At 44.8% G+C, this 25,226-nt stretch overlaps 1 protein-coding gene across 1 annotated transcript in view; it reads right to left on the bottom strand.

Moving 5' to 3' along the window:
* LOC121284060 (neuroligin-4, X-linked) overlaps nucleotides 1-25,226 on the bottom strand; it is a 146,929-nt gene that overhangs the window by 20,197 nt on the left and 101,506 nt on the right. The window contains exon 2 of the mRNA XM_041199063.1: nucleotides 11,718-11,903. Within this exon, the coding sequence (XP_041054997.1) occupies nucleotides 11,718-11,903 (186 nt within the window). The remainder of the gene's footprint in view (nucleotides 1-11,717; nucleotides 11,904-25,226) is intronic.

Genomic DNA, 25,226 nt, shown 5'->3' with positions numbered 1-25,226 from the left:
TTCCAGCCCCCCATCACCCCCCAACAAATCGCAGCAGTTCTCATCCCCTCCCTCTCCCCCTCCTCCCTCTCCCCCTCCTCCATCTCTTCCCCATCTCCATCACTTCCCCATCTCTTACACCCTCCCCCTCTCTCCCCCTCCCCTTTTACTCACCCCTGTCCCATCAATTGCCCCCCCATCTCTTACCTCCCTATCCCCACTCTCTCCCCATTGTCCTCCCTTCCCTCCCTCATCATTTAACCCCTCCCCCCCAGTCTCTCCGCCCCCCCCCCACTCTCACCCCTCCCTCCCTCACCTCTTACCCCAACTCCCCTTTCCCTTTCCCCCACCTATTTCACCCCTCTTTCTCCCTCATTCGCTCTGTCTCTCTTGCTTTCTCTCTCTCTCAATATTACCCACTCCCCTCTCTCTCCCTCCCCCACCACTTCTCTGTCTTCAGTCCCCTCCCCACCCCATCAGCTCTGTTTGCAGTGGTGGTAGGAAATCGGAATTGGGAGCAGCAATGGGCCAGCAACATGGTGAGTATTCGGGGAGTTGGCTGGGGGACAGGGAGTGGGATTGTGGGGGAGGTGGGGGTGGCGAAGGAGGGTTGGAGGGAGTCACATGGTGAAGGTGGGAAGAGTCAAGAGTCATGGTTGGGGCCCAGGGTTCGGCAGAGACTAGAAGGGGTGGGGGTGGGGGCGAGAGAGTTTGGAGACTGGAGGGGGTGAGGGGTGGGGGAAAGAGTTTGGAGACTGGAGGGGGCGAGGGGTGGGGGAAAGTGTTTGGACAGTGGAGTGTGGGGAAGAATTTTGACCCTGAGACTGAAGGGAAGGAGTTGGAGGAGTCAGTTTTTAGACCCTGATTCTGGCTATGGAGAGAGGGAGAGCGAGAAATAGAGAGAGAAAGAGGGAGAAAGAGAGAGTTATGACCTTTACACCCTGAGGCTTTTGGGTGGAGGAGGGGGTGGTGGTGAAAGAGGTTAGAGCCTGAGGCTGCAGGGAAAGAGAGAGAGAGAGAGAGAGAGAGAGAGTAGACCTGGGGCTGGAGGGACGGTGGGTGGGGGGAGGGTGGGGGGGGGGGGGGGTGCAGTTTGGTGAGAGAGTTCAGACCCTGAGACTGGGGGAGGTGGGAGATTTTGGACTCTGAGACTGGAAGGGGAGGGATATCAGGGGGAGAGAAATTAGACCCAGAGACTTGGGGGGAGGTTAGGTGGGTGGAAAGTATAGACCTTGAGACTAAAATAAATTAAGAACTGCTGGGGACCTGGTGGGTGCTGTCATGTACTGTGTAGTGGAAAGATTTTTTTGGTCTAAAGGAAAAAAAAACTGAATAAATACAGATATTAGTTAAGTAATTAATTTCCTTGTATTTTTCAATGCAGGTTGCTGGGCACATTGGATAGCTTTGAGGATGTCGGCCAGCTTTGAGCGTCTTTTGCCATTTAATTGCATTTGATGTCAAAGACGTCAAAATGCTGCTGATCTGTGACCAAACTCATTCGAAATTAGAACATTTTATATCAAATAATCGCTGATAGTTTTTGAGCGCACGGAATGCAAAAATGATGTCAAAATTTTCAGATAGGGAAAGCACCATCAGTGCCGGTGATTTGCAGATGAATACACGAACTGATGGCTGGAGAGGAAACTAATCATGATGTTAGTTTGTAGTGTGACACAATTATTTTGAGGCACTTCCAATTTGTTTCCCTGGAGTTTATTCTCCATAAAATTAGCAATCAGGTCATGTAAAAAAATGGGAAAAATTCTGGGAATGAGATAACAAAGTGAGGACATAGGGTTAGGAACAGGAATAGGCAACATGGTTCCTCAAACCTACTCCGCCACTCAATACACTCATCGCTGATCTTCTACCTCAACTTTACCTTCCCTGCCTGATCTGCACATTCCCTCTATTTCCTTGGTGCCCAAAAATCTATTGATCTCAGCCATAAATATGCTCAACAGCTGAGCTTCTCCAGCCCTCTGTGGTAGAGAATGCCAAAGATTCACAACCCTCTGAGTGAAGACGTTTCTCAGTCCTGATTGCCTGACCCCTTATGCTGAGCCTGTGATCCACCCCTCCACCACCCCGAGCTCTAGTCAATGAACAAACTATCGGCGCAGATAACAAATAATAGGATACAGAGCAGAGACATTCACGCGCCAAGTGGCTAAGATCTGGAATGCGCTACCTGAGCGTTGGCAGAGGCAGGTACAATCGAGGCATTCAAAAGGGAATTGGATTATTATCTGAAAAGGACGGATGCGCAAGGTTACAGGGGGAAGGCGGGGTAATAGCGCTCGGTGCATTGCTCATTCAGAGAGCTGGTGCAGACATGATGGGCCGAAAGGCCTCCCTCTGTGCCCTAACAATTCTGTGATTCTTAGCTTCTGGCCATACCCGACCTGGAAGTATTTGATCCTCACCCTCCATGCCCCAAACTGCAAAATCTTCCATTCTTCACATTGATGTGAATCCAAAATACATATACGTTTTTAATTAAGTTACTTCATATTTTAGCACAGTTAATACATTTTCTGACTGGACTATTAAAAGTTTAATGTTTGCACCTTCATAATGTACATTAATTAACGTGTTATAAAATGTATCTCGTTTGTACCTGTCTCCAATGCCCTCCCTGACCAGTGTTCAAAGCTGAACCTCACTGTTTGCGAACCCGATGTCCGATTTGACCTATGGCTGAGCATCCTCTCTATATCATATCACTATAGATACCATATCCTCTCTGTTGCCAAGATCGCTTATATGCATATCCTTCGTATCCAGTCTCATCCTTAATATCCACCTCTGCTCCTGCCTCAGCCCATCTACTGCTGAAACCCTCATCTATGCTTTTGTTATCTCTAGTCTTGACTATGACAATACTCTCCTTGCCAGCTTCTCACCTTACTCTTTCCATAAACTTGAGCTGATTCCATAACAATTTGTAATTTTTTAGCATCTTTACTGCAGTAAAATGTCCCAAACAGAAGTGTTGTCAAACACAATTTGACAACATTCAACATGATCATGGCTAATCTTCTAACTCAACATAAGGAAAAATTAGGGCAGGTGGTCAAATATTTGGTGATGGAGGTAGTTTTTAAGGAGACACTTAACGGTGGAGAGAAAGAGGCAGGGGGGTCTAAGGAGGGAATTTCAGAGCTTGGGACTCAGTCAGCTGAAGGCATAGCCGCCAATGTTGGAGTGGTTACAATCTGGGATATGCAAGAGGCCAGGATTAGAATATAAAACAAAAACAGAATTACCTGGAAAAACTCAGCAGGTCTGGCAGCATCGGCGGAGAAGAAAAGAGTTGACGTTTCGAGTCCTCATGACCCTTCGACAGAATATGGTAGGTATCTCAGAGGGTTGTGTGACTGGAGCAGAGATGGGGAAGGGCGAGACCATGGAGGAATTTAAAAACTGGGCTGAGAATTTTAAAACGGAGGCTTTGCTGGACTGGGAGTGTATACACAAACACATTGTTTGCAGTTAGATTAAAAATGTTCTTAATCACCATGTGAACCATTAGCCTGGGCATCCTGCTGTGTTAATTAGCAAAGCTGAGGAACTGAATCATTACTAGTCCTACTGTTAGGATTAAACATTAGGGGAAAACTGAAGAATTTAACTGAAGCCATTAACTTGGTGTATGTTTTATTTGCTCTTAAGTGTTATCTGTTGTACAGGAGACACATTTATTATGTATCTTAACCCTGTGCAGTTCAGAAAACAAATAAAATTAAGTCTCCTTTTGAATGGCGGCCCTTTTTTTTAAACTCTCCTTCATCCATCCACTCTGTCTCAGCCCCTTAATTATTCTCTGGAACCCCACCCCCCACCCTGTATTCTTTATGTCTTTGACACCAGAACTTGGCATCAGAGAGTTACCAGTTCCTGATTTACCTCAGCGTTCCTCTTAAGCCTTGCTGCCTTGGTGGCGTTCCAAACATTGACCCTTGACCCTTCACCTAGATTTCTCCACTTCTAAAAAAAGGATAGATAATAATTTGAACAGACAAAGCGATTTGGCCTTTCAAGGAGGAGAAATGATAGGCAGTTCAACAAGTGGCACTGCTTAGATCATTACATAAGGCCTCACAGATTTCATAATTCATGGCATTATTTGGGAAATTTGGCACAAAAGCATCTATGTACTGCTCAGTGTGATAGGCCACATTACTAAGTCATGAATAGATGACTGAACAGTCTTTGTTCACTCTACTCAAGCCATGTCACTTGTGAAGAAAGGAATTCAAACTGAGAACAGACTTCATTCTTAGAGCATGGCACTGCCAGAGAAAACACTGGGGGAGTATACAGTGGGAATGAAGTATTGGATTTAAAAAAAAATCTTCAAACAAGCGCTTGGAGCCAACAAGGAGGGGTTGGTCCGTCAAGCTGGCATTCAGTGCTGTTCCGTCCATTCACTCGCAGTCCAAGGGGAACAGTGAGATGTCTATGCAGCATAATTTGTTGCTGAATTGGAAAAGAGAGGGCACTGTGTTCTCCGGAGCGCTCTGGCTGCCAGAAGTGAGTGTTGGGCACTGTGCGCGGCCACAGATTTACTCCCCGGTCCCGGGTCACAGGGGCTGAGGAAGTCAGCGAAATGAAATGGGAGGAATGCACATTATGGTCTTAATGGTGTCGAAGTGGATGAGGGGGTTGGGGGGGGGTGTTGGGGGAAGGGGCTTGCAGGGATAGCCTACATCCTAAGCCTAATAATCAAGGAGCTTCCATCATCACAAAATGCCCACTAAGGATTAGATGACTTTAAAGATAAAATGCACATAAACTACAGAATTATTGATGAAGTGTGCAGCCATCCGAAAATAAAGAGATATAGGGTCATAAGATGATACATGTAGAAGAAGACCATTCAGCACATTGTGCCTGTGCCAACCCTCTGGTAGAGTTATTTAATGAGTCCCACTCCCCTGCTCTTTTCTAATATCCCTGTATGTTTATACAATTCCCTTTGAACATTCCTATTGAATCAGTTTTCAGCATCCTTTCAGGCAGTGCAGTTTACAGTGGGGGGAGAGAGAAATGGAGTTACTATTTCAGGTCCAGAAGTTGTTAGGGATAGCCTGCTTTTAAGTAAGGTGTACTGTTCAACTGTTCTGTATTCGATTATGTGCACCTGCTTACTATTGATGCTGACTGGGCTTGATTGGTTAAGCCTGGGTGTGGACTCAAGGAAGAAACAAACTGTAGAAAGAGCTGGAAGCCAGAGCTGAAACATGGAGCAGACATTTTAAAGCATTGTAAATAAAACCCTGTTACACACATAGAAACTAGTGCCATCCCTGCACAGATCTAAAATTTAAATATACAACACAAAGTAGAAAGGAAGGGAAGAAGAAGGGAGCAGAACGGAAAGTGTCAAGCAACTCTTTTTATTCTTTCACTGACCACCTTTCCATGGCCCCTTACTTGTTAATAAGTTGTGCTGCTCTAACATCTCCCAGTTCCGAGGAACGTTCGTCAACCCAAAATGCTAACTTTGTTTTTGTTCTCTCTGAGGATGCTGCCTGACCAGCAATTTCAGTTTCTGTTTCACTTTTCCAGCAGTCTGCTTTCATCACAGCCATTTCACTGTTATTTAAAATGACAATACTGCTCAACGATTGATGCCAGCAGTGACCATACAAAGTCATGGCTCTAGGGAGTTGGGGGAACCACCTGCTTGTGGAGGTATTGCTATCACCCAGTGATACAGGTGAATTCTGCCCCACGTACCAATTTGAGATGAATACACTTCTCCAGTGCCAGGGGTGCATGATCTTGGTGGACACAGGACCTCATCATCACAAAATTGGACATGGGCTGCTCACAGCCCCGGCCTGTCAAATAAATGAATCATGGGCAACTGGCAGTTGACCTTAAGGTGAAGATGACTGCCCTGGCAGCACCTTGTGCCCTGTCACTGAAAAGGAATTTCTAATCCTAAACTACGTTGCGGCTCAACTATTCCAAGTCTCTCCTGATTGGCTTCCCCACTTTTCACCCTCCATTCGTTTCACCCAGAATTTTGCTGCCTGCATCCTATCTCAACCAAAGTCCCATTCACCTATCATCCCTACGCTGGATCCCAGACTGGCACCGCCTCAATTTTAAAATGTTCATCTTGTTTTCAAATCCCTCCAAGGCCTCGCCCCCTCCCTATCTCTATAATCTCCTCCAGCTTGAAGGCCCTCTGAGATCTCTACTCTCCTCCGAATCTGGCCTCCTATGCATCTCCAATTTTAATCACTTTGCCATTGGCTGTTTTGGCCCTAAGCTCTGGAATTCCCTCTCTAAACTCTCCGCCTCTCTCCTTTCCTATAAAACACTCCTTCAAACTACCTCTTTGTCTAAGCTTTTGGTCATCTGTGCTCGTATCTCATCTCTGTGGCTCGGTGTCAGGTTTTTATTGATGACGCACTTGTGAAGTGCCTTGGCATGATTTGCTACATCAAAGGTGTTAAGTAACTGCAGGGGGTTGGTGTTGGATTCTAGCAAGACACTCAGCTCAGCATTAACATCCTATGAGCCCTTCACTACATGGGCTCTTGGTGGATCGAGAAGGAGATTGAGCACCACCTCCTCGAGGCAAACTTGGATGGGCAACAAATGTCAGCCTTGCCAACGATGCCCAGCAACAGTGAGAATGAATAAAATGAAAGGGTATGGAATAAAACAGTACATAACACAGGGACAGGAGTTAGCCCTGCAAACCTGCTCCGCCATTCGATGAGGCCATGCCTGACCTGTATCTTAACTGCAGCCACCTGCCATGGCTCCATATCCTTGTGTACCCTTAGAACCAGGCACTGATTAGCATCACAGTTGGCAGGATGATTGGCGTAGGAGCCATAATGTGTTGTTCTGAGGTTACGGACATGGAGGGTTAGTGAATCTCTGGCTAAGACTGAAAAAAAAAATCCTGGCAGCATCTGGTGCTGTTACTGACAGCAAGAATAAGATGGGAAAAAAAAACGCATTACTCAGCACTGAAGTCTGTCAACTCAAAGCACAAAAATACATCGCTGGAAATTATAAATCATTAAAAAAAAAATTGTTGAACTTGGCAAGCCTCGTCTGAGGCATCTATTGCCTTATTCCACAAAAGATTCGCAATCAATCGCTGAGTGAAGCTTGCTGAGTTCGACAATTAATGTCACACTCTTTCCTGTGCTTTTTCCCTGGAGCAGCAATGGATATTTCTTTTATCTCCTTCGCTCATTGGGCTTGCTGACTGTGCCAATGATGGGATCAAAAATCCACTGTTGACATCCATCAACCTAATTGAGAAACCCATGCAATCTCATCAACCGCAGGCACCACTCAGCTACTCATATAGAAATGGCACAGGCTGCACATGCAATGATTTGTCATAGCTTACCGTGCTGTCTAAGGCGTCAGCTTTGGTTTGTCAGGTAGCAGTCTTTACTCCGAGCCAGAAGGGTGTGGGTCCAAGTCTCAGCCAAGGCACTTGAGCACAATCTAAGCTGAACAGTGAAGGAAGTGCTACACTATTGAAGGCACACTTGTGCAAGTGAGATGTCAAAGCTAAGGGCATTCGTAACATCCCAACGCACCTTACAGCCAATGAAGTACAGTCACTTTCATCATCTAGGAAATGCTACATCCAATTTGTGCACAGCAAGATCCCACAAACAACAATGAGACAGGCGACTGCGTAATCTGTTTTTCTTTTAATGTTGATTGAGAGATAAATATCGGCAGAGGAGAACTAGTGTGCTGTTCATCCACATAGTGCCATGGGACATTTTTACATCACCAGGGAGGGCAGACAGGGCCTCAGGTTTAACATCTCACATGAAGTATAGCATCTGCAGCAGTGCGGCACTCCCTCAGTATTGCACAGGAGTGTCAATCTAGATTTGTGCTTGAATCTTTGGAATGGTACTTGAACTCAGAACCCATCTGACTGAGAGACAAGACTGCTACCCGCTGAGTCATTGCTGAATTGCATTTGATAGGAGCTTTCTCAAGATAACAGGTTCCATAATTGGGTTCCCAGGGCTGGGTACAAAGGCGTAGGCTGAGAGTCCATTCCTCCACTACACCACCCCACCCCCCACCCCCTGTTCCTCTCCAATGTTCCCCTACGCCTAGGATCACATGAGTGCTGAAAAGGAACATCTACCCCACTGATTTTATAGATTTTAAGGCATGGGCATGGCCTTCAGCAGTGGGGCAATGAAAATCAGAAACGCACATGAGGGCAGAATTGGAGGGACACAGGAATTATTGAAGTGTTGTAGGGCTGGAATAGTTTACAGAGCAGTTCAAGAAGGCAGCTCACCACCGCCTTCTCAAGGGCAACCAGTGATGGGCAATAAACGCTGGCCCAGCCAGCAAAGCCCACATCTTGTGAAAGTATTTTCAAAAATTCTCACCCCAACTTCTTTGGGAATCATCCAAACACTGGAGGCAGCGGCATAAGTAATTGGAAAATTCTGTCCAGTAATCTTTAGGATTGAGTTAAGTGTCTCTGCTTGAGTGTTTCAAAGGTCTTTTAGTGAGTTCCAATATTCACAAATGACACCTGACAAAAGAACATTTTGACCAAATGGATATCCCCTAAAGGACAATGAAAATAAGTAGACCAAAGTTTAAAAGGGCTGAGACCATCCATCAAGCTGACAGGAAACATTCACATAACAATGAGGCATATTATATTGGCAATTATATTTAAAGAGAATTGGATAAATATGTAAGGGAGTGGGTGATTGAAGGTTAATTCTCAGGATAGGCTGTAGATTGTTTTCTGATCGTATGTTTTCCTATGTTCCTATGTCTTGTCCCCACAGGATAGACAGTTTCACCTTCTCAAGCAAATGACAGCCCTGAACTTATGTAACCCACATTGGACCATAATGGGTTTCTTTCCTCCAACTTTGTTAACTCCGGACTTGACTGCTCCAACACATTCCTGGCTGACCTCCCACATTCTACCTACCATAACATGAGGACATTCAGAACTCTGCTGCCCGTATCTGAACATGCACTAAGGTCCCACTCACCCAACCCCCTCCGTGCTCGCTGACCTACAGTGCCTTCTGGTCAAGCAACACCTTCGAGTTTAAAATTCTTACCCAGGTTTTCGAATCTCTCCTCAACCCCACCGCTCCCTATCTCTGCATTCTTCCAGTTCCGGCCTCCTCACTCCACGACTGGCTTCAACTGCCAAGGCCCTAAGCTCTCCATCTCTTTCTTCCTTTGAGACGCCCCTTAAAATCTCCTTCTTTAAGCAAGATTCTGGTTGCCTGGCTAAATGTCTTCTTAGGTGGCTTGGTATCAAATTATGTTTGCTGACGTTCCTGTAGAGCAACTTGGGATATTTTATTATGTTATAGGCGTTATATCAATGCAAGTTGTGGCTTCTTTTTAAAAATTGGATCCAATTCTGCAGATTTCAGGATTGGTCTCAAAAGACACATCATTTGTTTTTCCCCAGGAGCCAGAGCATCCAATTTTTAAAGGAGAATTTGATCTTTTCATCTTTCACATTGGAAGCCTCACGAGACCCTTGGATGACCCATTACTTGTGGGTTGGAATGGAATAGAGGATTTTTGAACCACGTGAAATTTACCTTCTTATGTTTAATTTGATCTTCATTGAAGCCTTAACTCCAACCGTGATGGATGCTAACTGCGGACTGAAGAGGTGGCATGTATTGGATGGGTGATAGTTCACAATTCCTTGTGCCTTCATTGCTGGTTAAGCAATTCAATTCTGTTGCATCTCAAAGAGGCACGGCCAGTGTCACCTCAGCCACGAGGGCTGGGCCATCAATGTTGGCTTTGTCGGTGACCCCACATCCCAAGGCCAAAATTTTTTTAAAAGCTGCATAGACATTCTGTAGCGTAGAAGTCAAAGTGGTTTTCTGCCTTTTTGTGACCTATATTTTCGCAGTCTTGCAAAATCTATGGTGTACCCAAAATGGTGCTGGGAATCCAGATCGGGAAATGCCACCCCCATTTCCGACAGACCCTATTTTCACCAGCAGGGGAACAGGATGAGGCATGAATCACACAGGGGGTAAAGCCCAATGCTGTAGGGATGGTTGAAGTCAGTGCTGAGCTCAAACAGACCCCATTTTCACTGGAGAAAGGGCCTTATCCTGCAGCGTGTGTTATATGATTTTTAGGGTAGATGGAAATGGACATCAAGGGTGGGTAAAGTCTGTGCAATTGTCAAGCTGTCATGCTATTTTAATCCCCTGCTCTTTAATTTAAAAAAAAAACAGGCTGCTTGTATCTGTGCAGAAAATCCGTTCATGGGATGTAGGCTTTGCTGGCTGGGCCAGCATTTATTGTCCATCCTTAACTGCCCCTTGAGAAGGTGGTGGTGAGCTGCCTTCTTGAACCGCTGCAGTCCATGTGGTGTAGGTACACCCACAGTGCTGTTAGGAAGGGAGTTCCAGGATTTTGACCCAGCGACAGTGAAGGAACAGCCGATATATTTCCAAGTCAGGATGGTGAGTGGCTTGGATGGGAACTTCCCGGTGGTGGTGTTCCCATGTGTCTGCTGCCCTCATCCTTCTAGATGGTAGTGGTTGTGGGTTTAGAAGGTGCTACCTAAGGAACCTTGGTGAGTCCCTGCAGTGCATCTTGTAGATGGTACACACTGCTGCTACTGTGCATCAGTGGTGGAGGGTGTGAATGTTTGTGGATGAAGTGCCAGCATTGTCCTGGATGGTGTCAAGCTTCTTGAGCGTTGCTAGAGCTGCACTTATTTAGGTAAGTGGAGAGTATTCCATCACACTCCTGACTTGTGCCTTGTTGATGATAGTTTCAATAGTTGTTTGTTGATATAACCTTAAATGTTATCATTTTAGTATTATTACTGTTTGACTTTACAATCTATCATTATCACAGTGAGTGGGTGCTGTGGGTTCAGTTTGATTGACAGCTCTAAGAGGTTATTAGAGGATTGGCTGCCTTTGATGTACTGTTATGAATACAAATGTTTATTTTTATAAAGAAATAAGTACTTGAGGAGATTTAAATGCATTGAAGGGGCTTTCATGAATGGAAGAGATGTTTTACAAAGTGAAGTCTGTAACAGATATTTGGAACTTTATTTCATTTCTTTTCAGCATGGCTGCTAAGGTGGTGGATACTGGGTGAGTTGGCATGGAAGGTGTAAAGGCAAAGTGTGATGAGTGGGGATCGTGAGTTGGCATGAGTTGGCACTAAGTTGACATAGGAGCTATAAGGGGACATGTGGGTGATTGGGATTTCAAAGGTTGCATGAATTGGCAGGTATGGGATTAGGGAGTGGGTCAGAGGTGAGGGGGATGAGGGGCGAGGCCTAGAGGGCCCAATATTTAACAAAACTACCGGGATGAACTCCCAGGGGTCCAAAGCAGGCCTTTTAATCAGCCCATCTCGGCACTTGGCGGCCTCAGATCTACATTCGGGGTGGGTGTGACGAGCAGAGGGTGGAACAAGCGGAGGGTGGGCCCAACTCCATCCTGCACCAGTTCCCCTGGAACGAAGATCCTGGCATTTGGGGCACATTTACCCAAAGTGGATATGGTGAGCCAGGAGATTTCCTGACTCTGTGCACTGGTCTCAGAAGCAAAAATCCTGGCCAGTAGTTCCTTTTGCAATCATCTAAAATCAATCATACTGGCCAATCGGTCCCTTTAATAAATGTGCAGGAAGCTGTGGCCAGTTTGCTTTCTTCCTATCCTTCCTCTTGTTCTTACCTTCTGAATAGTGGGAGAGTGTTAGCAAGCTGACACAGGATGCTCCAGCACCAGACCCAAAGACTGTAATCCGCATAGAGTCTCCTCCAAATGCTCCGATGTTTTCGCTAATCCACCTTAAGGCTTGGATTTGGTCAAGCAATCCATAATTCCCTTTGGCAGCTTGGTCACCTGTGCTTAGGAAGCCTGCGAATAGGAAAAAAAGGAATGGATTTAGCGTGGGATACCAGCTAGTGACCGCAAAGCATGCCATTGTGTGTCAGTGGAGCTTTAGCTTTTTTTTTGGAAGGTTTGACTTGATCAGATGGTTGTATGTTTTACGTCTCGGATCTATGCAGAGATGCCACCCCAGCTTAGATGTGTGTAGGAATTTTGTTTGCAGTGATTTAAAATGTCTACCACGTCCAGCTCTTTCTACAGCTTTGTTTACTTTTTTCCGAGTCCACACCCAGGTTTAACCAAGCAAGCACAGTGAGCATCAATAGCAAACAGACTCACATAATTAAACAGAGAACAGCTGGACCACTGAGCAGAACATTGACCCCCTTGTGTCTTTGGAGTTATCCCCTTTACCTCTGAGAATTGAACTCACATGCCATCAAGATAAAAAGACTAAAGTCTCTTTTATTGCTGCTTGTTTGGACGTGACCAACATCAGCATAACTCCCTTAGCACCAAAGAAGCCATCAGCCATAGCTCATAGAATCATAGATATATACGGCATAGAAGGAGGTAATTCAACCCATTGTGTCAGTGCTGGCTACTCTAATCTTCATCTGTAGCCCTGTACGTGATGGCACTTCGAATGTATGTTCAAGTATCTTTTAAATATGCCTCTGCCATCTTTTCAGGCAGTGAATTCCAGACCCCCACCACCCTCAGGGTGAAGAAAATTCTCATCGTCTCCCCTGTAATCTTTCTGGCAATTACTTTAATCTATGCCCTTGATTATTAAAACTTTTGCTAAGAGGAAAATGTCCTTCCTACCCACTCTATCTCGGCCCCTCATCATTTTACACACCTCAATTAAATCTCCCCTCAGCCTCTGCTGTTCCAAAGGAAACAGCCCCAGCCCATCTAAGCTTTTCTGCTAGCTAAAATTTTCTAGTCCTATCAAATTCTGATAAATCTCCTTTGTACGCTCTCTAGTGCAATCCCAGGAATATGATGACCAGGGCTGCATGCAGCACTCTAGCTGTGGTCAAAGTAATGTTTCATTCAGTTGTAGCATGACCTCCCTAATCTTTACATCCAATGCTTTGGCTAATAGAGGAAAGTATGCCTTCTTAACCACCTCATCTACCTGTCAGCACTCTCATATCTGAGTCAGGAGGTTGCAGGTTCGAATCCCACTCCAGACACTTGAACACAAAAATCTAGTTTGTTACTCAAGTGCAGTACGGAGGGAGCGCTACCCTATTGTGTCACCTTTCGGATGATTGGATAGGTTGGGGTTATTTTCCTTAGAACAAAGAAGGCTGAGAGGTGACTTGATTGAGGTGTACACAATTATGAGGGGAATAGATAGAGTCGACAGGATAAAATTGTTTCCCTTGATGGAGGATTCTAGAACCAGGGAACATAGATTCAAGATAAGTGGCAAGAAGGTGTAGGGGGGACATGAGGAAGAACGTTTTTATGCAGAGGGTAGAGGGTGTCTGGAATTCGCTACTCAAGTTGGTGATAGAGGCAGAAACTTTAAACTCTTTTAAAAAGTACCTGGATCTGCACCTAAAGTGCTGTAAGCTGCAGGGCTATGGGCCGGGTGCAGGAAGGTGGGATTAGAAAGGGCACCAGGGTGAACTCGTGCTGGCATGGACAAGATGGGCCGAATGGCCTCCTTCTGTGCTGTAACTTTTCTATGGATCTATGGTTCTATGGATGAGAAGTTTAGACGACTTCCCCTCTTGGCAAATGTAAAAGATCCCATGGCACTAATTCAAATAAAAGCAGGGGAGCTCTCTCTGATGCCAGGATAATATTTATAACTTAAATCATACATTCACCCGATCATCTGGTTGTGTAGTATTAGGGTGTTCGGGACTGTAAGGGTTAATGTGGGAAAGAGTACCACCACATTATGATGTAGAGGGTCACATGGGAGTAGTAGAGCGTAATAGGGAGTTTGGTAGAAGTTAGCAGGAAGATATCACCCAGTCAGGACTGTATCCTTTATATGTGTATATAGTTATCAGCTACTAATAACTAGCTATTGTTCAACCATACAAGCCTCTAGACCTCTTCATGAGACAACATACAACCTTACAACAATTATCACACTGTTGTTTGTGACAGCTTGCTGTACAAAAGTTGGCTGCCGTGTTCCCTACATTACAACAGTCACTACATTTCAAAAATACTTCACTGCATATAAAGTGTTATCAGGATACCTTCAGGGAGTGAAAGGCACTATATAGATGCAAGTTCTATCTCCATCTAAATTTGCCCTCACTTGAAAAATCACTCCAAAGAGCCGTGCCAGGTTTGTCCTGTTGGAACTAAAGGAAATGAGACGGGTTCAGTAGAGGCAGCCCTTCAGAAGATAATGTCGAGTTACAAGACCAGGGGAATCCTGAAGTTGCAGAATTGAGACTTTCCTGCAGCCTGCACAATGTTCCCCAATCCGGAATCGCGGTTAGGCACTTGCTGTTTCAAAGAGGAACCGGAAGAAGTTCTCTCGCACTTCCCATTAACCAAAAGCAAATTAGATAGTGAGGGCTTATTTTGATTAGTAGAGTCTTGGATGAGCTCAAGGTTATCAAAGGTGGGAGGTGTACACATATAAACATGCACAAGTGAAAAACACACTGGAAACAATTTGCCATAACAAGAACAGGACTGTTAGGGATGGGCAACAAATGCTGACCTTGCCAGTGATGCCCACATCCCAAGAACAAATAAAGGGAAAAAAGACCATTCAGCCCATAGAGTCTGTGCCAGCTCTTTCAAAGAACAATCCAGTTAGTCCCACTCGCCTGTGCTTTCTATATATTCCGAATCTTCCTTCTCTTTCAAATATTTTCCAATTGCTTTTTGAAGTTTACTATTGAACCTGTTTCTGCCACCCTGTCAGGCGGTACATTCCAAATCTTAATCACTTGTTGTGCAGATAAAATTTTTCTTATATCAGCCTCTGGTTCCTTTGCCTTAATGTTGTGCTGTGTGGTTATTGACCCTCCAACCATCAGAAACAATTCCTTCTTTATTAGACGTGACTCCAGGATGGTATGTTGCCTCCCTGGTGCCAGGGTCGAGGATGTCACAGAGCAGCTTCAGGGTATTCTTTCGGGGAGGGTGAACAGCCAGAGGTCATGGTCCACATTGGGACCGATGATTATAGGTAGGAAAAGGCATGAGGTCCTGAAATCAGAGTTTAGGGACTTAGGAAGGGAATTAAAAAGCAGGACCTCAAGAGCGGTAATCTCAGGATTACTCCCAGTGCCACATGCTTGTGAACATAAGAATAGGAATCCCAACCCCCTTTCCAATTCCACCCCCCCCCCCCATTTTTTTCCAATAATTTATTTAGATTTTCTTTTCCCTCCTATTTCCATTATTTTTAAAAGTATTTCCATCCATTATTTTATCTCTACCTTTTAGCCTTCTCTGATTCCTTCCCCCCACCCCACCCCCACTAGGGCTATCTGTTCCTTGCTTGTCCTGCTTTCTACCCTTAATTAGCACATTCCTCAGATAATATCACCACCTTCAACACCTCTTTGTCCTTTTGTCTGTGACATCTTTTGGTTATTTCCACCTATCACTGGCCCTCTATCCAGCTCTACTTGTCCCACCCTCCCCCCTTAAACTAACTTATATTTCACCTCTTTTCTATTTTTACTTAGTTCTGTTGAAGGGTCATTCAGACTCAAAACGTTAACTGTGTTCCTCTCCGCAGATGCTGCCAGACCTGCTGAGTTTTTCTAGGTATTTTTGTTTTTGTTTTGGATTTCCATCATCCGCAGTTTTTTGCTTTTATCATAAGAATGGGAAGATTGAGCAGTCGAACACGTGGCTGGAGAATTGGAGTAACAGGGAGGGCTTTAGATTCCTGAGACATTGGGATTGGTCTGTGTGTAGGTAGGGTCTGTACAAGAAGGATGGGTGACACATTAACAGGCCTGGGGTTAGTGTCCTCGCAGGGAGGTTTGCTAGTGCTGTTGGGGAGGGATTAAGATAGATTGGGGGATTAAGCTAGATTGGCAGGGGGATGGGCACCTGGGGGTAAATTCAGAGTGCAGAGGAGAAAAGCTGTCAGTGGGAAGCAGAGAGGTATCAGCTGATAATGAGGATATACCAGAGAGTGGTATCAAGGTAGATAGAATACTTGAAGATTTTGATAGAATTAAGAGTAGGTAACAGTAAACCACTAGGTGGGGTCAGAATAAGCAGGGAAGTAAAAAAGCCTAAATCAGGCTAATGTGCATGTATGTGAACGCACAGAGTGTGGCTAATAAGATTGGTGAACTGTTGGCACAGGTTCACAAATGGAATTAAGATATTATTGCCTGGTTCAATGGAGGGTAGGACTGGACATTAAATATTCCTGGGGACAAAGTGTTTAGGAGAGAAAGGAAAGGAAGAAAAAAGTGTGTGTGGTTGGTGGAGTGGCAATATTGTTTAAAGATGGCATTACAGTGCTGGAGAGAGAGGATGTTCCAGAGGGGTCAAGGATGGAATCTCTCTGGCTAGAGGTAATGAATTGGAAAGTTGCAATAACATTGATTGGTGTAGTATATAGACTACCAACTATTGGAAGAGATGTGGAGAAACAAATTTGCAAAGAAATTGAGGAGAGGTGCAAGAGTTATAGAGTAATCATAATGGGGGACTTCAATTATCCAAATATAGACTGGGATGGGAGTAATACAAATGGAAGTGCAGGCAGTGATTCCTAAATTCCAATGTTGTGGGAGTAACCACGCTCCTGAATCTTGTCAATTTAAGGAGGCTGAGTGCCATTATTGTGGAATAAAGGATACCTGAGGAGACAGTGCAGAGCTCGGTCCAGGCAGCCAAATAGCCAATCCAACAAGATGTTACAAGTACACAATGTAGAAGACCCTGGTACCAGTAAGTCTGATATTTACTCAATTTTCAACCTCAAGGATGTTAAGACTGACCCAATCACTGTAACACTCTGTGTACATGGGAAGCTGCTAAATATGGAACTAGATACAGGTACATCAGTCACTGTGTTGGGTGAGCACATGTTCCTGTATTTGAGAGGGGGTGTCCAGCCTTTAAATTTAGACAGCACTTCAGCCCAGCTGAAAACACACACCAGAGAAGAAGTGAAGGTGAGGGGTATCGCCATTGTACCAGTAAGCAATGGACAGCAGTTGAAGATCTTTATGCAAAACTGGCCAGGAACCAGTCACATACGATGCTGGACATGAGTCACGCCTACCAACAGCTTGAGTTGGATGACAGCTCCTGGGGATAAACACCCACAAAGGGCTTTTTCAGTACCCACACCTGCCTTTGGGTAGCTTGACAGCACGCGCAATATTCCAACGCACCATGGAGAGCCTACTACAGGAGTTGCCACGGGCTGTGGTGCACCTTGACGATATAATCATCACTGGGGCCACGGAGGCCGAAACATCTGGCAAATTTAGAAGATGTGTTAAAAAGGTTTCAGGAGGCTGGAGATCGCTTCAAAAAAAAGAAAAGTGCGCTTTTCAATCCCAGGAAGTGATTTACCTGGGACACAGGGTTAACGCTCAAGGATTACACCCTGTTGAGGAGAAAGGTGGGGCCATAAAAGAAATGCCTTCTCCCACGAATGCGTCTGAACTTAAATTGTTTCTAAATAGTCAATTATTATGGGTGGTTTTTTGCCAAATCTATCCACTGTGCTGACCCCCTTACACACCCTACTAAAGAAACACCACCGCTGGTCTTGGGGAACTCCTCAGGAAACGGCTTTCAACAAGGTGAAGCAATTGCTGCAGTCTTCAAGCCTACTTGTACACTTCGACCCATCAAAGGAACTAATATTGATGTGTGACGCCTCTCCATAAGGCCTTGGGGCAGTGTTGTCCCATGAGATGGCTGATGGCTCAGAAAGGCCAATAAGATATGTGTCAAGAGCACTATCAGTAGCTATTCACAAATCGAAAAAGAGGGCCTATCAACAGTTTTCAGTGTCAAAAGGTTCCATCAATATCTACATGAGAGACACTTCGCCATTGTTTCAGACCACAAGCTGCTGTTGGGCCTTCTGAAGGAGAACAAGGCCATTCCACCAAGATCCTCTGTGAGGATTCAGAGGTGGGCATCGACGCTCACCGCATGTGAATATATCTTCAAACACCGACCAGGGGTACATATTGTGAATGCGATGCCCTGAGCTGCCTGCCCATGAGAGAAAGTGTTACATGTGCACCAATTCCTCAAGAAATTGTCTTGGCCTTAAATTTTTTGGATACACTACCAGTCTGCGTGAAACAAATCAAAACCTGGACTAGTTGGAATCTACTGTTATCCGGAGTGCCAGGTATAATCCTTACGGGATGGGGAGAAGAGGCAGCTACAAAGGATAAGAAACCCTACTCCGTCCGTAAACGTGGACTTAGTTGTCAAGATGGTATTGTGCGATGGGGAGCACGAGTGGTCATTCCTGTGCCAGGCAGGGAGCTACTTTTGATGGAACTATACAGTGCCCACCTGGTATCTCAAAAATGAAAATGTTAGCCAGAAGCTAAATATGGTGGCCTGGAATTGACAGTGATATTGAAAACCTGGTAAGGCATTGCCAACAGTGCCAGTTGCAGCAAAACCTGCCAGTCAGACCCACTGCACCCTTGGGAATGGCCTGGCCAACCATGGGTCCGCATGTCGATTATGTGGGACCATTTAAGGGTACGATGTTTCTCCTTGTAATTGATGCACATTCGAAGTGGATAAAAATTTTTGAGGCGAAGACACTGAGATCAATGGCGACCATCGAAAAGCTGCGGCATTGTTTTGCACCTCATGGTTTGTCTGAAGTGATCATGTCCGATAATGGGGCAGCATTCACGAGTACAGAGTTTCCAATCTTCACCACTCTGAATGGTATAATACACATAAAGACAGTGCCCTACCACCCAGCATCAAACGGCTTAGTCAAGAGAGCTGTCTAAACTTTGGCCTGAAAAAAACTATCAGGTGGATCTTAAAGTGACAGTCACCACAGCCTTAACAAAGGAAGAACTTGCTACCCAGGTCGAGGTAAGAGATGGGGTAACTGGTACACTAGAAGGTTTTATACTCGAGAAGGAGGAGGTGTTGTAAAGGCTATCTTTACTTAAAATAGATAAGGTACCAGGGCCAATTGAGATGCATCCAAGGGTACTATGGGAAGTGAGAGTGGAAATTGCAGTGATAAATCTAGTGATACACTTCTAATCTTCCGTAGGCACAGGGAGAGGTGCCAGAGGACTAGAGAACTGTGAATGTTACACCTCTGTTCAAAAAGGGGTGTGAGGATAAAGCCGGCAACTACGGGCAAGTCAGTTTGACCTCAGTTGCAGGGAAACTTCTGGAAACTATAATACGGGATAAAATCAATAATCACTTAGACAAGTGCAGGCTAATTAAGGAAAGCCAGCAAGGATTCATTAAGGGAAAATGATGTTTTACTAACATGCTGGAATTTTTTGAGGAGGTAACAAAAAGCTTGATAAGGGAAACACTGTTGATGTGATGTATATGGATTTCCAAAAGGCATTTGATGCAGTGCCACACAACACACCTGTGAGCAAAATTCTAGCTCATGGAGCAAAAAGGGAAAGTAGACACTTGGATAAGAAATTGGCTGAATGACAGGAAACAGAGTGTAGTGATAAATGGTCATTTTTCAGATTGGAAGGAGGTTTGTAGTGGAGTTCCTCAGGCGTCAGTGTTGGGACCCTTGCTCTTCCTGATTATATATTAATGGCCTAGACTGTGGTGTGCAGGGCAAGATTTCAAAATTTGCAGATGATACGAAGATTAGAAATGTTGTCAACTGTGATGGGGACAGCCTTGAACTTCAAAAGGAGGTAAACATGTTGGTGGATTAGGCAGACAATTGGCAGACGAAGTTCAATGCAGAGAAGTGTGGGGTGATTCGTTTTGGCAGGACAGATATGGTGAGACAGTATAAAATAAAGGGAGAGCCTCTAAAGGAGGCACAGGAACAGAGGGACCTCAGTGCATATGTACATGGGTTATTGAAGATGACAAGGCTTGTTGAGAGAGCAGTTAACAAAGCATATAGTATCTTAGGCTTTATTAATAGGGGCATTGCATACAAGAGTACAGAGATCATGTTGAACTTGTGTAAGACACTAGTTAGGCCTCATCTGGAGCACTGCATCCAGTTCTGGGTGCCGTACTTGAGGAAGGATGTGAAGGCATTGGAGAGAGTACAGAGGAGATTCACAAGAATCATTCCCAGGATGAAGAACTGTAGCTATGAAAATAGATTCGAGAGGTTGGGACTGTTTTCCTTGGAGAAAAGAAGGCTGAGAGGAGATTTGATAGAGGTATTCAAGATCCGGAGGGATATGGACAGGGTAAATAGTGAGAAACAGTTCCCACTCAAGACAACATCAAGAACTACAGGGCACTGATTCAAAGTAAATGGCAAAAGGAGTAAATCTGACAAGAGGGAAATTTTTTCCACCCAGAGGGTGGTTGTTGTCTGGAACAAGTTTCCTGGACTGGTAGTGGAAACAGGTTTCATCTAGGTATTCAACAGGAAATTGGATGGCTACCTGAAAAGAGAGAAATGTGCAAGGTTATGGGGATAAGTCATCGGGGGGTGTTGGGGCTAGGTGGGATGCTCTTTCAAAGAGCCAGTGCAGACTAAGCAGGCAGAATGGCCTCCTTCTGCACTGTAAAGATACTGTGATACCATTCACGCTATCTAAACACTTCTTGTTTCAGTTCCACACTGTGTGGAGTTTACAAAAAACAACTAAAGTTATTGAAACAAAAGCAGTGACTTTTGAAAAACGACTAAGGTTAATGGAAAATAAAAAATAGACTATTAAAAAAACACAATTGGGATGATTAGAAAACATTGAGGCTTTTAAAAAGAACAACTGGAGATATTTAAAAAAAAACCTGGGTTAATTAAATTAAAAAAAAACAACTGGGACTATTATAAACAGTGTAGCTTTAAAAAAAATGCTTAAAGTAATAAATGGGCTATTAAAACAATTGGAGCTATTGAAAAAACAATGGAGTTATAAAACCTGTTGGGTTCATTTTATTAAAAGGACTGGAGCTAGTTAATGAGAAAACCGGGGCTAGTTAATAAAAGGTGGTGTTTTAGGAGATAAAGGGATACTCAACTTAGGCTACTTAAGTATTGCTGAGAAAAGAGGCAGGTCTAAGCTTTTCGTAGCAACATGAGTGGTATTCACCACTGACAGGATGCTGCCGTCATGCCAAAAAAAAGTTCTGCCGATCACACAAATGAGAAACGTGGTATATGAATTTCAGTGCCAGTGTGATGCTAGGTGTGTGGGCCATATGTCTCAAAGGCTGGTGGATCGTATCAAATAGCATGTCCCAGCCCCTATTTACAAAGAGCAGGGTACAGACCGTACCCAACCAGCCCATTCTTGCAAAACTCTAAACACAGTGTCGAACATTTGTTCCATTCCGCGATTGGACCAACATTTGCTAAGTAATCCTCGGTGTGCTAAGAATTACGCTGACAACCAATTTAAGATTGTCAGTCGAGCTCGCAGTGCGGCACATTTACGTGTCCTGGGAGCTGCATATATTAATACACAGGACCCTGTTCTTTGCAGACCCCAAAGAACATCTACACATATCGCACCTGGTTCAGCTAAACAAAATAAGTGACTGACATTCGCTGCCTCATTCCCTAGGGTAATGCCTTGACCAATCAGAGTCAAGCAGCCTGGTTTAAATTGCCTGGCAGTTAACTGTCAGTCACCAATAAGTGGTGCATTCTCCATAGCAATGCCACTTGCCAACCATTCGGCACTCTCTTCACATACAGTATAAATTGTTGTTTTCCCCTTATATTGGTATTCTTGCATGTGTCCTGAAGAGCACAAGATGAAAAGCTTAGACATGTCTCTTTTTTCAGCTTAGGCACGCCTCTTTTCTGTACTATCAAATGACTATTAGGTTACTTAACAAAATAAAGCAAAACATGGGTATATAGAAAAATTCGGAGAACATGGTCTTGTTGTACAATGTTAACTTGCTGCTGCTGTTGATGTGTGTGTGTGCGTGTGTGTATGTGTGTGTGTGTGTGTGTGTCTGTGTCTGTGTGTCTGTGTGTGTGTGTGTATGTACATGTGTGTGTCTATGTGTCTGTGTGTGTCTATGTGTGTGTGTGTGTGTCTCTGTGTGTGCGTATGTGTGTGTGTGTGTGTGTGTGTGTGTGAGAGAGAGAACTTGCTGCTGAATGGTTCCAGGAATTACAGGATGCAGTTAGACTGGAAAAGCTGGAGTTGTTCTCATCGGCGCAGGCAGGGTGAAGATAAGATTTGATCGAAGTGTTTAAGATCATGAAGTGTTTACATTGAGTGAATAGAGAGAAACCTTTGCCGATGGATGAAGGGTCAATATCCAGAGGGCACAAAATTAAGCCAAAGGAACGAGGGGGGCAATATAAAACAAATCTTATCTACACAAGTAATTAGGATTTGGAATGCACTGCCTGACAGGGCAGGAGACACATATTCAATAATAACCTTCAAAAATTGGCAAGTATTTGGAGGAGAAAAAGATTAGGAATGTATGGAAAGCACAGCTGAGTTGGACTAACTGGATTGTTCTTTGAAGTAGCTGGCACAGACACAATGGGCCGAATGGTCTTCTTTTCTTCCTTTATTTGTTCTTAGGATATGCGCATCACTGTCAAGGCCAGCATTTGGTGCCTATCCCTAATAATTCTTGAACTGGTTGGCTTGCAGGCAGTGAAGAGTCAACCACATGAAAGCAGGCCTGGTGTCACAAGTAGGCCAGGTCAGGTAAGGAAGGAAGATCTCCTTCCTTGAAGTGCATTAATGAACCAGATGAGATTTTACAACAGTTAATAATATCTTCATGGTCACCAGTGGTTTTATTGATTGAATTTAAATTCCACCAGCTGCTGTGGTGGGATTTGAACCTATATCCCAAGAGCATAGCCTTGGCCTCTCGATTACTAATCCAGTGACAATACTAGCACTCCACCATCTCCCCTTATGCCGCGCTGTGCTATCAATTTTTTCAAAATCCATTTCTTTGTAGGCTTCTTAGGTAGGATTATTAATTCATTTGGGATGATGTTATTCCTATTGTACAGTTGCAATGCTGCAATGTCCTGAGCTGGGGAGGCGGTGGAAGAGAAAGAAGAAGAAAAATTTGCATTTATATAGAACCTTTAAACACCTGAGGGCATCCCAAAGAGCTTAACAACAAATCAAAAACTCGTGAAGTACAGTCACTGTTGTAATGTAGGCAAGCTCAGCAATTTGCACAGCAAGCTCCCACAAACAACAATGTTACAGTGAATAGATCATCTGCCTTGAATGGTGTTGGCTAATGACAACCTGCTGTTCTTCAAAAATAGTTGCCTTGGAATCTTCTACATCCACCTGAGGGGGCAGACGCTTTAATGGCTCATCCGAAAGACAGCATCCCTGGCAGTGCAGCATTCCCCCAGTACTGCACTGGAGTTCCAGACACGATACTATCTCTGGATTGAGGGTAGAGCCCTCAAACGTATGACTCAGAGGCAAATGGGTTACACGCTGACACAAGGCTGACCAAGTGGGGAAAAATAATGGCATTTCCGCAGTGACGGTGCCCCTTTAAGGCCAAAGAAACAAATGAAAACCAATGCAATACAAGTGCAGGATTTGACACAAGGAACATGGCTGGTGATTCCTGGGCCTTGAACTTCACGTGTGATTTAAACTGTGCAGTGCGCTCAAATTAATTGCTATGCATTGTAGTACTAATGGAGGCACACAGTGTTAATCTTCTCCAGCAGGTATACCAATAATCTCAACACTGAGCTAGCAAAAGAAACCAGACTGACTGTCAGTCCCACAGATATCTTCATTTTGACAGATGCAGACTTCTAAGCTCAGAGTTATTGATTAAAGTTGTCAGATTATTGTGGCAGGGAAAGGCTCAGGGCTATCTGAGTGCTGTTGGTGGCTGGGCTGTCATAGACTCAGGCAGCTTTTGCTGAAACAAGTCTCGCTCTTTGAAAAGCAGTGCAAGAAATTAGCAGCTGGATCAGACAGCCCCGAACGCTTGGAAGCATTCACCAAGTGTCCAATCCTTGAACCACGTCACAGGACCCCAACTGAGAGGAGACGCTCACTTGCTGACAGCCTCAGCTGGTGACAGGTTTATAGCAAGGCACAAGCGACTTGTCAGATGTGCCTCTTGTGGATTTCATGGCCCGTTGGGCGCATTGGATGAATAATCCAGAAAACATGGGTTCAAATCCCACAACAGCTTGAAAAGCTGAATTCAATTTCTTTTCTTGTAAATAAAAAGCTGCTTTTGGTACAAGTGATGGTGAAGCTGTGGGGTTGTCATAAAAACCCCAACTGGTTTCACTGAGTGTCCTGTGCGGAAGGAAGTCTGCTGTCCTTCATCCACTCTGAGCCTATATTTGACTCCACTCCTTACACCTCAAATGTTAACTGCACTGTAACGTGAGCCACTTGGTGTAGCAAACCTCCACAAAGGTTCAATGCTTCAAGAAGAAGGCTCACCGACACTAAGGGCAGGATCATTCCAGATTCACACAAAGTGCAGTAGTGGGTGGGAAAGAGTCTTTTTACCTGGCGGCCATAATGGCAGGTTTTTGCACTGTATCATCCCATTCCTGCCTCATTAATTATACAGCCACAGGAGCAGGCCGTCTCGCTGGCCGGCAGCCTGCTACTTGCCCACCACGCGGTTACCTCACCACTTCCTTACACAGAGCGCCGAATTTAAACTGCAGTTTAACACTTCTCGATGCTTGCAGCCCAGGTCTGCTCCGGTGAAGACATGGCCCCAAAAGCCAAGAGGCGTGCAGCCCCCTGATTCAGTGACGCATCCCTGGGATGCTTTCTGGACGCTGTGGAGGCCCACCAAGATGCCCTCTAACTCTGCTCTGGCCACAGGAGGCCTAACTGTGTCACTACTCTGACTTGGCAGGAGGTAGTAGTCAGTGCAAATGCTAAACACAACAGGTCGATCATCCAGTGTAGAAAATGGATGTACGATCTCATCCGTGCTACCAGGGTAAGGCAACCATCTCATCATTCCAAACTCACACACTCACAAGGCCATCACACATTCACTGGCATCTCACTCACTGCCAGCTCAAGGGGCATCACCACTCACTCTCTCACACACACACCCTCACATCTCCATCTGGACTCATCTCCTCTGGAGACTGCGTCCTCAGTACCTCACCACCTTGAGGCCACTTGCACAGGTCAACATATGCCCCCCGCCACACACACCCTGGGATACCCTCCTTCCCCAGCACAGCCC

Source organism: Carcharodon carcharias, chromosome 11, assembly GCF_017639515.1.
Source record: "Carcharodon carcharias isolate sCarCar2 chromosome 11, sCarCar2.pri, whole genome shotgun sequence".
Classification (NCBI taxonomy): Eukaryota; Metazoa; Chordata; class Chondrichthyes; order Lamniformes; family Lamnidae; genus Carcharodon; species Carcharodon carcharias.
This window is presented reverse-complemented; position numbering and strand designations above follow the sequence as displayed.